The sequence below is a fragment of the Scomber scombrus genome, chromosome 3 (assembly GCF_963691925.1).
Source record: "Scomber scombrus chromosome 3, fScoSco1.1, whole genome shotgun sequence".
Lineage (NCBI taxonomy): Eukaryota > Metazoa > Chordata > Actinopteri > Scombriformes > Scombridae > Scomber > Scomber scombrus.
Window position 1 is genome coordinate 22026423 of NC_084972.1, and position 14377 is coordinate 22040799.

Here is a 14377-nt window from a genome sequence, read left to right on the forward strand (position 1 = left end):
AATTACACTGTATTGATAGAGTGGAAACTGCAGCTCCACAATAAATAAACAAATGCTATAGAGAGCAACAACACAGGTAATCACACACAACATAAAACTATTAACTGCATAAAAAACATAAAACATGAGACCAGTAGCACAAAGTACAGCACAAAAAATGGGAAATTAATAAATTCTAGTTAATTGTTATTATAACCAAGAGAGTAGTTCAGTCAGCGTGGAGCAGGTCTGCTGAGCAAGCAAAAGTGTAAAATGTGTCACCATGGAAAACAAAAAAATATGATAAGTAATAATAATAATATGAAAAAAAATGTCAATAGCTTGTTTTCAATAACAAATGAATTTTTAATTGAGTTGAAATAGAGCAGTTCTCTCTAGGAAACTTGATTGTTGACCATCAAATAAAATGTTACCCAGAACATTCTGATACCATTTCAACTTTTTAGAAATATTCATCATGTAACCTCTTCACAAAATAAAGTTTAACATAGAATAAGAGGCAGACCAGCACAACAAAAGCTAACCCTGAAGTGGACTGGACATTCATAAGTCTGCTAGTCCATGTTGAGATAAAGATATACTGTTTTACATGAAATAGCCTGATGTCTTCGATGTCCATGGTTTGAGGGAGGGGAGTGTTTTGTTTGTTTGTTGTTTTTTTATTAATGTATAATTATTATATTTGTATAAATGTATATATTTGTAAAGATGTATAATTATTGATTATAAATGCAGAGGTGTCAAGCACAGCTCAGGAGAGAGTGGGTGGAAGCAGATAATAATACTGCTTTCTTGAATCAAATTGGGGTGGAGTTAACTGACTGTAATCACTTGTTGCTTAACTTTACAGGAAAGTGAAACTTAAGAAAGCAAGACCTACCTGTGACCTGAACTTAACTTATTAACAAATTCAGTGGATTCTTTTATAACCATACTCATAGTAAATAATGTGACAGATGTAAAACTTTAAAACATTTTAACTGAATTTGTGCATTTCCCACACATGGGTTTATGTTTGTTGTTAATAATGCATTTATATGTGGAATTCTTCAAGCCTGTTTGTCTGTATTGTATTTATTGCAATAACACTGTTTCTATTGTGTCCTCTAGTGCAGGTCCCTTTTGAAAAATAGGTTTTCATCTCAGTGACATTAAAGTTGTATACACCAGATAGTGGCGAGTGTTTTTCAGGAAGTAAGGAATGTTGTTAGTTTACTTACTGTAGGGAGGGACAGACAGAAAGGTTCAAACGTTTTTCTTGCTGTTGAGTCGAGTTAATTCCTTACGAGTCCAAATCATAGCAGTTATGGTGTCAGTTGTCTTGTCCAGGCTTGTGTGTCTTTTATATGTGATTCTGCTCCCAGCTGTATGGGGTGAGTTTCATTTTAGTATTTATTCAGAAGGTTTGGGATCCTAAAGATTGTATTGTCCTCAGTCATATGCAGACATTACAAAGTGAAACTAAAACTTAAAATGTATGTTTTTAGTGGGACCATCAAGTGTCTGTTTATTTGTTGGTGTCCATATGTGTACTGTATGTTTAACTTATATTCAAAGACAACATAAACTGCCCAATTGTAGCTGTTTGTTTTATCAATGTTATACTGAAAATCCATAATCTGTCTGCATCACTGCTCTTCACCATGAGTATATATGTTACAGCTGATTACTGTAGAGGCTACTGGGACTCCAATGGTAACTACTATGAACCTTGGCAATGTGGCATTCAATACTGCTGTGGAAACTGCAACAAAAAATATTGCTGCACTGAAAAACAAAATCATCTAACTCAAAAAGATCAAGAACTCTGTCCTGGGAGGTATGCTCCAGTTTTGTACATGTGTTCTGTGGTATTAGTTCATCACCTAATCAATCTCGGAGCATTTTTAAACAATATAATTTTGAAGAACTGTCATTCTTTGTAATCATTATCTTCTTAAAACCTCTGTTTTCTGTCATTTTCTCCAGGCCTAGTAATGCGAAAGAAAGCTACAGTGCTGTGACTCTAGGAAGCATCATAGGGTCACTTTTTCCTTTCATCATCTGTGTGGGTGCCACCATATGTTGCTGTGTGGCACCTTGTTGCTGTATCCACAAGTGTATAAAAGGATGCAACCGAAGAAGGACGCATACTTCTCCTGGTAAGTTTGTGTCCACTCACTAAAACTTAAGTAAATTATGCAACAGACTATAAGGAAGTGATTACAGTTACTGTATTGCTTGACAGTACAGTGTTCTGGATGTACTGTGAAATGTTTGCAAATTGAACTCAAATTATGATTTTACCTACAGTTGCGATGGCCACTATCACACCTGCCAACATACCCCAGTTGCCCCAGCAGCCATTCTTACCTATCGGATATCAACCGTCCTACCCGGGCCATTCTATACCTGTGTATGAAGGCCCGTCCGCACCCATAGAACCACCACCATCATACATGGAATCTGAGGGTAACAGTATTTCATAACATTTTATGTTAACCCATGAACTTTTTGATGGATGAAGCCTGAAAGGAAAATAAAGGCAGTATGGTTGAGTTAGGAATAAGTGTTGCTATTGTTTGTCAGCATGTACTGGAAGCAATACTATTTTAAAGGATAATTTCCTGGAAAATTTAAATATTTCTTTCTTTCTTTCTTTCTTTCTTTTTTTTTTATAGCTCAGGCTCACTCTCCAGGTGTGTTCGCTCATGGACAGCCGACGTACCCCTTTCAACTCCATCCTTACACATCACCACCATATTCAGATGAGCTCGACCAGCCTCCTTACAACCCTTCTTATGACTGAAATCCTCTAACCATATAGACAACTAGATGGAAACACTTCATGTAGTAAAACCCTGGCTGGACTCCCATTCTCATTTGTATGTGAAATGTGTGAATTACACTGTATTGATAGAGTGGATTTAAATGTTTTTTCTTGAAATATGTCCATAATGTAAACTAACTGAACTATTAATTGTTATATCTTGCTGCTACTGCTTTTTATGGGTGATTCATTATGAATAAAAACTTCAGTTATGATAAGTGATGATAAGTGTTTTGCAGTATCCAGTTTTATAATAACATTAGTTTTCAATGGAATCTCCAGTTTTCAATTCCCTTCCAGGAGAGAAATACAAGAACAAACACACAAACTCCAAATCACAAAAAACAAGAATAAAAAGAGCAATCATATGATTAAACAATTATCATAGTAAGCATGCACATTCTCTGAACAAATATGATACATTAATTGTTGTGCTCATCCATGATTTATTCTTGGAGTACTGAGGAGTTTTGTCATTTTTTTCTTATAAGCAGCAACTTAAACTGTTGTGCCATCAAAACTGTTGAAATTATGATGAAACACCTTGGGAAATGATGCATTTCAACACAACATTAGATATTACATCATTGACAAATAAGAAGAAAAGCATACCAGTTATGATTATGATGATGTGTGTGCATCCCCATCATCGCATGTCTTTTTTACTTAAACACATTAAAATCATATGAATATCACTATTTTTTGGGGGGGATTTTGATTTTTTATTAACGTGTCATGCACCAGAAGTGCCCAGCCCAAGTGGGCTTACAAGACACCAAAACAAAATTATTAAAAGTATGAAACTCAACAACTGTGACTTTTGGATCAATCTGTCTTGACACCAGCAGAGGTCACCTGTGTTCCACTTTATTTTGTGGAAAATAGGGAACTACCTTGATAAAAGCAAGGCAAACCAATGACTTCTTACTTTTTAAGACAGATATAGATAGATAGATAGATAGATAGATAGATAGATCGATAGATAGATAGATAGATAGATAGATAGATATATAGATAGATAGATAGATAGATAGATAGATAGATAGATAGATAGATAGATAGATAGATAGATAGATAGATAGATAGATAGATAGATAGATAGATAGATAGATAGATAGATAGATAGATAGATAGATAGATAGATAGTAGTACATACATTTAGTTTAGTCCAGAGACCTCCTGTTGTGCATCATGAGCCCAATTTGTTTTTGTGATTGTACAAACAGCAATGTAGTGAGAACAACACGAGTTAATAATACCTACAGTATGATAATATGGCTTATTTATCATATTTTGAATTGATTATGCTGACACACCTTATGAAGAAGTTGTTACTGGTCTACTACTATGAAAACACCAATTTTACACTTGTTCGAGGCCCTGCACATCCACACAGGTGATTCCACTTATTGTGGCTGATTAAACCTCTGCTCTGGTCGACGTTGCAGGGAATTACAGAAGAGTGAACACAGATACACTCACCGGCAGTTCAAATGAGTCTTCAGAAGAGTGAACACAGATGCACTCATAGGCAGTTCAAATGAGTCTTTTGCTCACAATATTGTTAATCTTGTTCATCTGTTTTGTTGAGTCGTTCATTGTGTGTGAATAGACGTACAAAGCTTTTGTCTAATCATTATAAGGTCACATGAAGGGGGACACACCAGGTTGGTGTCTTGGAGTTTATCCAGTTTTGTTACAGTGTTATATTTGACAATGTGAGGTTTGATCAGACAGTGAGTCAGCACTTCAGAAGAGCTTCCAAATCAGGCCAACAATATCAATGAAAGTCTTTTTTTGCAGGTCTTTTGCATTGTGGCTCTGGCAAAAATGTACAAACGTCACTCTGGAGGTCATGTACTTTTATGACAATCATGTAGTCATATCATATAGCTGCAGGACTGAGCTTTGCAGTTTTGCACGCAGAAACATAACAAAAATATATTCTAACCATGCACCAAAGTAGCGGAGAAAATGTAATGTACAAGCTTGCTACATAAATAGCTGTACAATGAAATATGGTTTTATTATACAAATCCACATGATATTACCTGTAGTGTGACAAAACACTCAGTTTAGCCTCTTCCTTGGGGATCAAGTGTGGTTAAATAGCCAGAGTGGGTGTGCTTGCATTTCATCCAATAATAACCAGCACCACTCCCTCTTACAGCATCCAGCACTATTCATTAATCAATACAGTAATAGTGCTGACTGCCTCTATCTCAGTCATTGAACAGACGGGCAGCTAAAACGGGAAAAATGACCCTGCCCGTATATGCTGCTGCCTGCTTGCTATCTAAAATAAGCTCTCTCCTTGAAGTGTGGCTCAGGCTGTTAATCAGCACTTGTATTTGGATGCGAGAATCATGGATGTTACAGCAGATAATCTTTACAGCCAGCCATCTCTTCCTCTTTCTTCCATCTTTCCCACTAACTGTGCTTTGTTCTGTCTGAAGGCATTCTTGTTTGGCCTCCTTCCCAAGCTGCCATTAAGATGTTTTCAGCATTTCTCGACATCCCACACCATTCCTTTTTTTTCTCTTCCTTTTTCTTCTGCTCTGTGCAATCCTTCTGGTTTTTATATCTCAAATCAAAGTTGTCCAATTTATAATAATCATATTTTTTTATTATCAGGTTTTAGATTAAGGTTTTAAGTATCCAGGACCCACACGAGCCAAAAACTTGTGTGTGGGAGCAAATGCTGACAGAAGCACTAACTCCCATCTGCATACACTCCCTCTGGCCGAGATACAGGCATGCTGAACTTTAACAAATGCTTGGAAACACAAACAAACATGACAGCATTATTTCTATTTCAATAATTTCAAAATATGGTCCGTTTCTTAGGATAGGTGATGATTCCCAGCTTTATTTATATTAGCATATGTTTGTTTTGTTCCCATTACTGAAGATACTTATGTTTATCTTATGTTTTTTATGTTGTTTTTTTTTGTTTTGTTTTTTGTGTGTGTGTGTGTGTGTGTGTGGGGGGGGGGGGGGGGTCTACTGCACAGAGGAATAGAATATATTAGATACTGGATAAATACACAACACATGTAAGTACAACTAGTTGATTGTTAGTTTGGTTCTGCACAACAGTTTTGTTGATGATAACAAAAATATACAAAATCACCAGGCATGTCCTTTTACGTGTCCTTTTTATTTGCATTAGCGTGTTTGCACTGTCACTGGGAGCATGTTAGTCGCATTTATCTCAAGTCACCACCGTGCCTAAGAATATCCACTGAAGTGGCTGCAGACCTAGTCTTGTTATCAAAATATGTTCACAGGACTGTAGAGTATAGTGAAAATAAAAGGCCATCAAGACACAGCTATATTTAAGCCACATATAAAAAAATCTGTTTAGAGTCATGACATTTGACTGTAGATACTCTCCTCTCATACCTGATTAGGGCAGCAGGGGGCAGTGAGTGTTTGACAGCAGAAGCTGGTTCATGATGCCAGCCAGATCACATGATAAGAGTTCAGCCTCATCCTTCAGGAAGCTGGTGTATTTAGATGATGAGGACAGTGTCCAGAGACACTAATCTTGCATCACTTTTTAATCCCCCTTAATGTGAAAGTTTTGTAAAGGAAGTTTGCTCTCTTTTTGTCAGCGCTCCAGCAAACTTCTTTTGTGAAATTTCATGCATCAGAATCACACCAACCCATCCAATTTTGGGTAGGTAACTTGCAAAAACTGTCTTCTTCAAAACCAACTATTTTATTGTGTCATCGGTGTGCAACTGCTGTGTGTGAGGTTTATTGTGTGGAACAGTTGAGATAACACACTGACAGCTGCACACAGATTGACACAAGAGAAACAGAAATCAGCTGGTTAAAACAGAGCAGCTGTGGGTGAGTAGGCATAACTGAGATAGGCTGGCATTGTATTGTTTGTTAGAGCTTCTAATGTCAATGGCATGAGTAATTTATGACTCATATGAGAGAATAGAAAAAAATATATTTGTACCGAAAATTGCTCTGTCACGGTGCACACATTTCTTCCACTCTCTCTTTTCAGAAGAGCAAAAGGTCTGTAATAAAGCTTCCTGGGTCACTGTGCACATTTTGACCCCTTTTGTCTCCCAGATTCATTCCATATCACTGCCACCAGAAGTCAGATGTCAGGGCTTTCAAGCTCATAGGGTAAAAATAAAAGCCTTTAGATTTTTCCATAGCTTTTAAACTTCCAAGATTGTGCTTTTCCCTTTATGCTCCTCAGATCAAAAAGCACCTGTAACGAGTGGAGAAAGAGGCAGTCTAGACCGTGTGAACTAAACAGATAAAACAGTCTAGTGTCTTTTCACCCTCTCTGTCTCTATTCAATAGCCTCCAAGTATCTTGACAACCCTGCCTGGTATTTTGGCAGCAGTCCCTTGAGTGTTGATGTCAGCTGAGAGGAGGGAGTGAGGGGGGAGGGGGGTCGTTGGAGGGACTGAAAGAGAGAGGGGAGGAGGAGGAGTGAGCGGGCTATTCAAGGCACTTGTCCTCTGTCTCCCTCTGAGCATAGAGGAGGGGGAGGCGCACATGCACTGAGGGAAACACACACTCACATACTAGTAGCCACATTTTCACAGCCTGCTCCTCAGACTGACAGCAGCAAACGGAGTTGAGAGCCAGCACACCAGAGTGAGGGAGCAAGAGAAGGAGGATTGGAAGCAAGGGAGGCATCCACAGAGGCCGGAGAAGAGAGGAACAAGAGAGGATTTGTACCCTGTTTTCTCTTTATGCTCTCCAGGAGCCGTAAAAGGAATCTCCCCTGTGCTCTTTCTTGAACTGAACTTGCTCTGCACCCTGCCATGACAGCCCCGGAGGGACATGGGAACACTGTCTCCCTCTCATCTTATTCCTCTCATCGTTGGACTTACCTCCTCTGGGCTCTGTTGACTATTTCAAGCCAGGTCTGGGGCTTTAACCTGGATACTACTCACACACTGCACAAGTTTGGGGACCGAGGCACCTTTTTTGGGTTCTCTCTTGCACTTCACCAACAGCTTACCCCAGAGCCTCAGAGCTGGTGAGTGGGTGAATGCGGCATTGAGCTTGTCCCATGTGTCCTGTGTGCTCTTGACTTTTTGGTGCACCTTGCATTTTCACTTTAAATGTGTGATATGTTGTAGCTGCACCTGCTCCTGAAAAAATATGTTCACTCCACCATATGTGATGATTTTAGGGCTCTTAAAAGATCTGAGGTTACTACAGTCAGCATTCGTATGCTGCACCAGCCCTCAGTTCTGCTAAATCATTTTGTGTCTTAGACCACTTAGAGTTTTAGCAGGTTTTTATGTGGCATATACAGTAAGAGCAACCTGAGCTCAGTTATTACACTGTGTTTTACAGTAAGTGGGTGAGAGCAAGTTTGCTGAATCAGCAGGCATGCAGTGATTTCTTAAAAAAAGGTGGATTTTCTTGAAGCAATTAGTTGTAATGTTGAGGATGGCGCGTCCCACTGTCAGGGGAGCTGATTACTAAATTGTCCTGTACTGTGTAGGGCTGTGTGTGTTCATGGTTGTGTTGCGCGTGTGCGTTTGCTTGTCTTTGCTGTGTTTGTTCTCTGATCCTTTTGCCACCAGCTGTTTTGATCTGTCTTTCAGTGAGACTGAAACACTCATAAGCCTTGTTCCTGTCCTCCACAAGTCATGAATAAATTATGACAACAGGTCTGCCTGTAAATAAATGGAAATGTTTACTGCATGACTGTGAATAAGAGTCATGCCACCTTAATTTACCTCTGCTAAAGCTTTGAATGCAGAGAAGGTAGGACTGGTTTGTAATATGTCCATTCCCTACAAATTGTATTACCCTCATCTGTGCTATTTTCCACTACGAATTCAGTTGGAACAGTATATATTGCTGTCATAGACACTGGCATTAACAACATCAATACGCTTTGTTAAACATTTCACTTTTAACAGCGTGGCAAAAGAGCCACAGGAGTCATAAACACAACACGCAGAAATACTATAAGTGCTCAGGTTTGTTACTTAGCATAGCATAAGCATAGCAGTCCCACCTTTAAAATCTTACTCAAGTGGAAGTACAGAAATATTATGATTAAAAACTATTCAAACTATCAAAAGTATCAGTGCAGAAAATGGACTCTGTGAGTGTAAGCTTAGCTAAACTGTAAATTGTTAGTGCTGACTCAATGATGCATTTTGTGTAATTAGGATTTTGCTGCTGTAGTTGTTCATTGTGGTTTTAACAACTTTTTGTTGATACATTTTAATGTAATGATATCATGTTAAATTTTGTAAGATCATACAGTATCTTATGTACTGTATTTATTATGTAGATGTTAGTCATAATCTGCAGAGTAATTAGTGATTATAGCTCTCAAATAAAATAAAATATTACACACTGAAATATAGTAGACTGGCATACAATGGAAATAATTAAGTATCATAAGGGGAGGGGAATACAGGGGAGTACATTTACTACAGGTTCCTGTTTTGGAGCTCCATATTTAACTGTTTGCTCCTCAGTTTACCCGGGCTGGAGTCATCCTGTCGCCTGGTCAGACCAGGGGAATGACATCAGCATTCACAGTGATACACAGACGAGCTGGACAGGTTGTCACCCCAACAGCATTCCTGGAACTTATTTTAAAAACTGACCATGAGCTCAAAGTATTGTATCGCTCTGCTGTGGCCTGCTTCAAAGTGCACCATGCAGAGGGAACAGTCCCAAGAGAAAGCATCAGTAGAGTTAGCTGCCAGCAGAGTCTCAATCAACTAGCCGAACTTGCTGATGTGATGCATCTACTGGAAGAGAGTGGTGTGAATAATGCTATTGGCGGTACGGCGTGACGTCACACTGTATGCAGATGACTTGCACGGCCGTCACCAGGATTGAACGATTCTAAGGTCATGAGTCCCAGCTCCTACATCAATTTAATATTTTGTTGTTTTGTTTTTAAATACATTTATTTATTCAGTTAATTTTTCAGTTATTGTTATATATTGCCTGTAAATTCTGTTTAAGACCATAAAAATAAACCCCACATATCTCTCCAAATTTACAAAAGCAGTCCCTCTTTGAGCTTTGTGACTACATTAATCAGACATTTCAGCGGCTTTTAAATTGTTTATCTACACTAAGAAGATCTTATATCTGAGAATAATCAAATTTGACCAAATATTGGACTCTGCAGACAGCTGGGAAGAAAAGTCTTGTGAGGAAATAATGAATTGATAACTTAAAAAAAGTAAATATTTAATATGATGAGTCTAAAAAACACTGAAATGTGGAAAAAAGATAAATTCATTGAAGGCTGCTAAAACCCCAAATTATTCCCAGAAATACAAAGAAGTCATGATGCAAGTATATTCAACAGCTACAGACTTTTTGATGATTTCCCTTGGTCTGACCAGTGCTTTAATTTATTTCTAAATGTTTTGGATTGATGTTATTACATTTTCAGAGAGAGAGAAATGGATTATTCAGAAAAACAACTTAGCAATTATCTCCTCTTGTCTGAATAATACATTACCATTACGCTTCATGATAGTACCCTCTGTGAGTCATTGCAGTTCAGATAAGGGAGTTTGGTTTCCAAGATGCTCCCATTATTATTATCTCTGCTCCTCTAATATTCTGTCATGAAATAATGTGCCTGAAACTTATTGTAATTAGATGCTACTGACTCATCTTCTCTTTTATTATAAAAGGTTTGGGTTACTGTCGCTTGTGGCCGTAATGTGTTGAGCTCATTGTATGTTATGCCACTTGATTCAAAGGTGAAAATGATATCACTGCTTTGATGCTCTGTCTTGTGCTTACTCATGATTGTATCACACAGCCCATAATGTTTTAAGTGCTTACAGAAATCAGCTTAGTCATACTGTCTTACTTGGAGAGTTCTGCCCTTTTTGGTTTTGGAGTTGCAAATTTTATTTGAGAAAGTTGAATGCTAAAGCATCAGAGATCTGTGTAATTAATCAAAGTCAAGTATCCTAATGACCACAAAGCACAGAAATCGAACTTCTTGTGCAGCTGGCTGCTTTATGGAATGAATGACGTCTTGTTCAGCTTTACAGTACCTATTCAGTACAGGCTTACGGCTGACCTCAAACCCTACAACTCCTTCTCAGTATGGCAGCAGAAGTCAAGGCAAAGGTCAGCCCATCTGACAGAAGAAGCTCTTATTGACTGATTGCTGTAAGGAGATCCTGGTCAGTGACATGTCAGGAGGAAGTGAAAGTATGCCACACTCAGAGGGGGATTCGACCCTTGATGTGGTATCCTGGATTTCTGTGAACTTTGCATATTATCTCTTTTGGTTGTTGTTGTTGTCCTGAAACAACTAGAGGCCCCAACCTGAATGTAGGGGGCTTATTCTGCTTCTGCACCTTCTGCTGCCAGACAGAGTATGAGTACAGAGGGTATTTGAGTCTGAGTTATGTGCACGTCTGCTATTTATACCGTTATGAGAAGTGCTTCCGCTAATAGTTCACTCACTGCCTGGTGAAGACAGGAAGACCCCATGTGTTTAATCTCTGCACTGCCAATCTCCTTGAAAACAGCCACTGTATGTGTTTACATTGTATAGTATATCTGCCAAATCATAGTAACATACACCTGAGTCTAAAGATAATAACCCGATGTAATGGTAATGGTAAATGCACTACTAATATACATGTTGCATAATAGGCATGTAATGCCTTTCTCCTTACATTGTCACCTCTCCTTTAAAGTCAAACATGACTGAGCGTCTACAGACACGCTAGCATCTCTGTGAGTTCGCACTTACAGATAGCAGTGCTTAATCTCTGTGTCAGTAAACTACCTACAGCAGCACACAATGGCAGTGCAAACATGCAGCAGGTGTAATGTTTACTATGTTCACTATCTTACTTTAGTGTGTTAGAATGCAAACACTTACGAATTAGCACATAAATTAGGCTATAGTTGAAGCTGATGTGAAGGTCATTAGTTTTGCACATAGGTGGGGTGTTTGGTCATTAACTAAAGTATTGCACATATTAAAATTTTGACCCAATGATGCATTCAGGAGATCACGTTTTTATAATTCATCCTGCAGAAAACATGAATGTCAATACTTTACAGCGATCCATCCAATAGTTGTTAAGATATATCAGTCTGAACAAAACTGGTGGACCTACCAACAGGCTAATAAAGACACTTTGCTGCATTGCTAATAATCTAAATGCACCAGTCAGAGTAAGATGATTTTACATACTGCAAGCTTTTAATGTCATACACCAATATACTTAGAACAGACTCATGAGAGCATTATACAGCATTAAGCTTTCTGCAGAGGCATGTAAATCACACTGCGGCCAACATACTCGTGCATACTGGAAAGCATCCAGCTTTACAGTTTCATGTCTTTTCTTTATATTGATCTCTGCCTCATGATTTAATGTTGGGATCTTTTCTGTTTTAGGGTGTTTTGACAAAGGTGGGGGAAGGCGTTCTGCTTTGCTGCTCTGATGTAGTTCATAAATCATCTGTTATTGTGTCTTCCTGAAGGGTCTCTATCTGTCCTTGAAAGATGTCTATTGTGCTTTATCTATACTGACCCAAATGCTAATCATCCTTTTGTGTTGTGTTTCGATTCATAGATGTAATTTCTGTTTTCTGAGTTTTTTCAAATCCTGCCAATCTGTTTTTGGGTGCAGCAGCCACGCATTGACAAATTGTTAGACTGTGACCTATGAGGCTGTCAGGCTGCTGAAGGCAGTAGATTTAGAGTTGGCGGCATTGCATTGCTGTCATATAGAGAAAGTAGAAAGTGTCAGGTTGCATTCATGTTTACCTTGAACCTGCGTTGGTGCCATTCTGAGGAGACTCAGCGTCACGGGCAGTGGGGCCACAGGTAGATAATCCCAGACATCTAGTCTGGAGATTGGTTTCACTGGGTGAGTAAGAATCTAAAACAGCTTTCTGAAGCTGAACAAATCCTCTCATGGAACTGAAGTCTTGATTAACACAGCTAAAAAAACAGGAGTGGAGCTTGGAAGTGAATTTTAGATAAGCTCCAAAAGGAAAAGAAAGAAGAGTCAAATGAAAAAGAAAAGAAGCTCTGTTCAGTCATTTAGAAGGTAACAGTTAAGTATATGACAGAAGTAGTTTGACATTTTGGGAAAATGCTTATTTGCTTTCCTGCTGAGAGTTAGATGAGAAGATCGATACTACTCTAAATATATGAGAGTTATATTGATCTTTGCAGCTGACTCACAGACTGTTCAGATCTTGAACTACCATTTCAAATCTGTTATATTGTTGATAATAATTTTATACATTTGGTATTTGTACTTTCCAATACCATTTCTTTTGTATAACAAACATAAATGTGTGTAAATGGGGCACAGCATAACTCCCTCACACATTCAAAGTGCAGTGTAAAATTTTGGGGGGCTAATTTGCATTAAAATAGCCAAATAAAATCTGCCTTTTCAGCCCTAGCTTTAGACATGAGAATGAACCGTCCCCCCTTTTCCCTCCCTAATTCAATTCATGATTTTTGTCTTGCTCTCTCTCGCTGTCACTCCCTTTTAGTTTGGCCAACAGTAACTCTTGTTGCTAAATCTCCCAGAGGCTATTCACGTGAAAGCCTCGTAAACATAGCAACTCACCTTATTGCAATCCTTTTTTTATATGGGAGATCAGAAAGAGTAAAGTGTATGTAGCATAGGCTTTAAATTCTGGCACACACACACATACGGGCAAATACGATTAATGCTCTTTACTACCTCCCACTTACTCTCTGTCTATTTAACATTCTCCCATTCCTCCGCTGGCCTGCATGGACCGGGACAAAAGCTCAGTGGGAATCTTAGGGAGCTTTCAGGAATATTACTCTGTGGACCACGTGCTCAGAAAAGAGAGAGGGACAATCTGCAGAGTCAGGAGGAAACATACAACTTAGATCTGATGGAGGTGCAGAAAGAAATGCACGGTTTGGCAGTGTAAGAGGAGCAGAAGCTGATTCTGCAGCTGCATTTCAGAGATAGTTAGCAGATAAAGTCACCTGAGAAAATCAGAGCTTTCTGGGGTTTTGTTGCATTATCAGAACACATAATCATTGTCTTTAGTGTTAATGACTCATACCTTTTCACTGATATTTGATGTAAAAAAAAAAAAGCCCAGCTGTTAAAGTATTAGCTTGAGTGGACTGGTGTGATTGCTTCTGAATATCGTATGATCTGTATGTGGGGGAGGGGTGAAGGGTCTGATGGGGACGGGAGCTGTAGGGATGAATAAATCATGGAAGGCCTTCTCTTTGATTAAGTGTGTGCGTGTGTGCATGTGTGCATACGTGTGTGTGTGTGTGCATTTGGAGGCTGTTGGGTTGACTCTGATAAAGACGCAGTTTAATCAATCAGCTGATGGCAGCTCTTCGGGGAACTGATTCTGAACTGAGATCGCCATGAAGACAGGAAAAGGAAATTGCAAAGGATGTGTGGGCTTTTTGTTTGGATTTATTGAGAGATTTTCTGATTGATTTTGCAGGAGTTTCAAGTCTTGGAAAAAATGTTTAATTACTTGATCCTTTGCTTAATCCTTCGTATAGATGCCCTTTGCATTATCACTTATCTT

General features: G+C 38.7%; 2 protein-coding genes across 2 annotated transcripts in view; both read left to right on the forward strand.

Annotated features, from left to right (window-relative positions):
* The first annotated feature begins 1996 nt into the window (after positions 1-1996).
* On the forward strand, positions 1997-2788 carry LOC134006301 (RNA-binding protein 33-like). Its single transcript, XM_062445390.1, has 3 exons — positions 1997-2141; positions 2293-2451; positions 2661-2788. The coding sequence occupies exons 2-3, from the start codon at positions 2298-2300 to the stop codon at positions 2786-2788; spliced, it is 282 nt and encodes a 93-aa protein (XP_062301374.1). The 5' UTR covers positions 1997-2141; positions 2293-2297.
* Positions 2789-7490: 4702 nt separating this feature from the next.
* itga7 (integrin, alpha 7) overlaps positions 7491-14377 on the forward strand; it is a 42758-nt gene continuing 35871 nt past the window's right edge. The window contains exon 1 of the mRNA XM_062444422.1: positions 7491-7829. Within this exon, the coding sequence (XP_062300406.1) occupies positions 7612-7829 (218 nt within the window). The 5' untranslated portion in view covers positions 7491-7611. The remainder of the gene's footprint in view (positions 7830-14377) is intronic.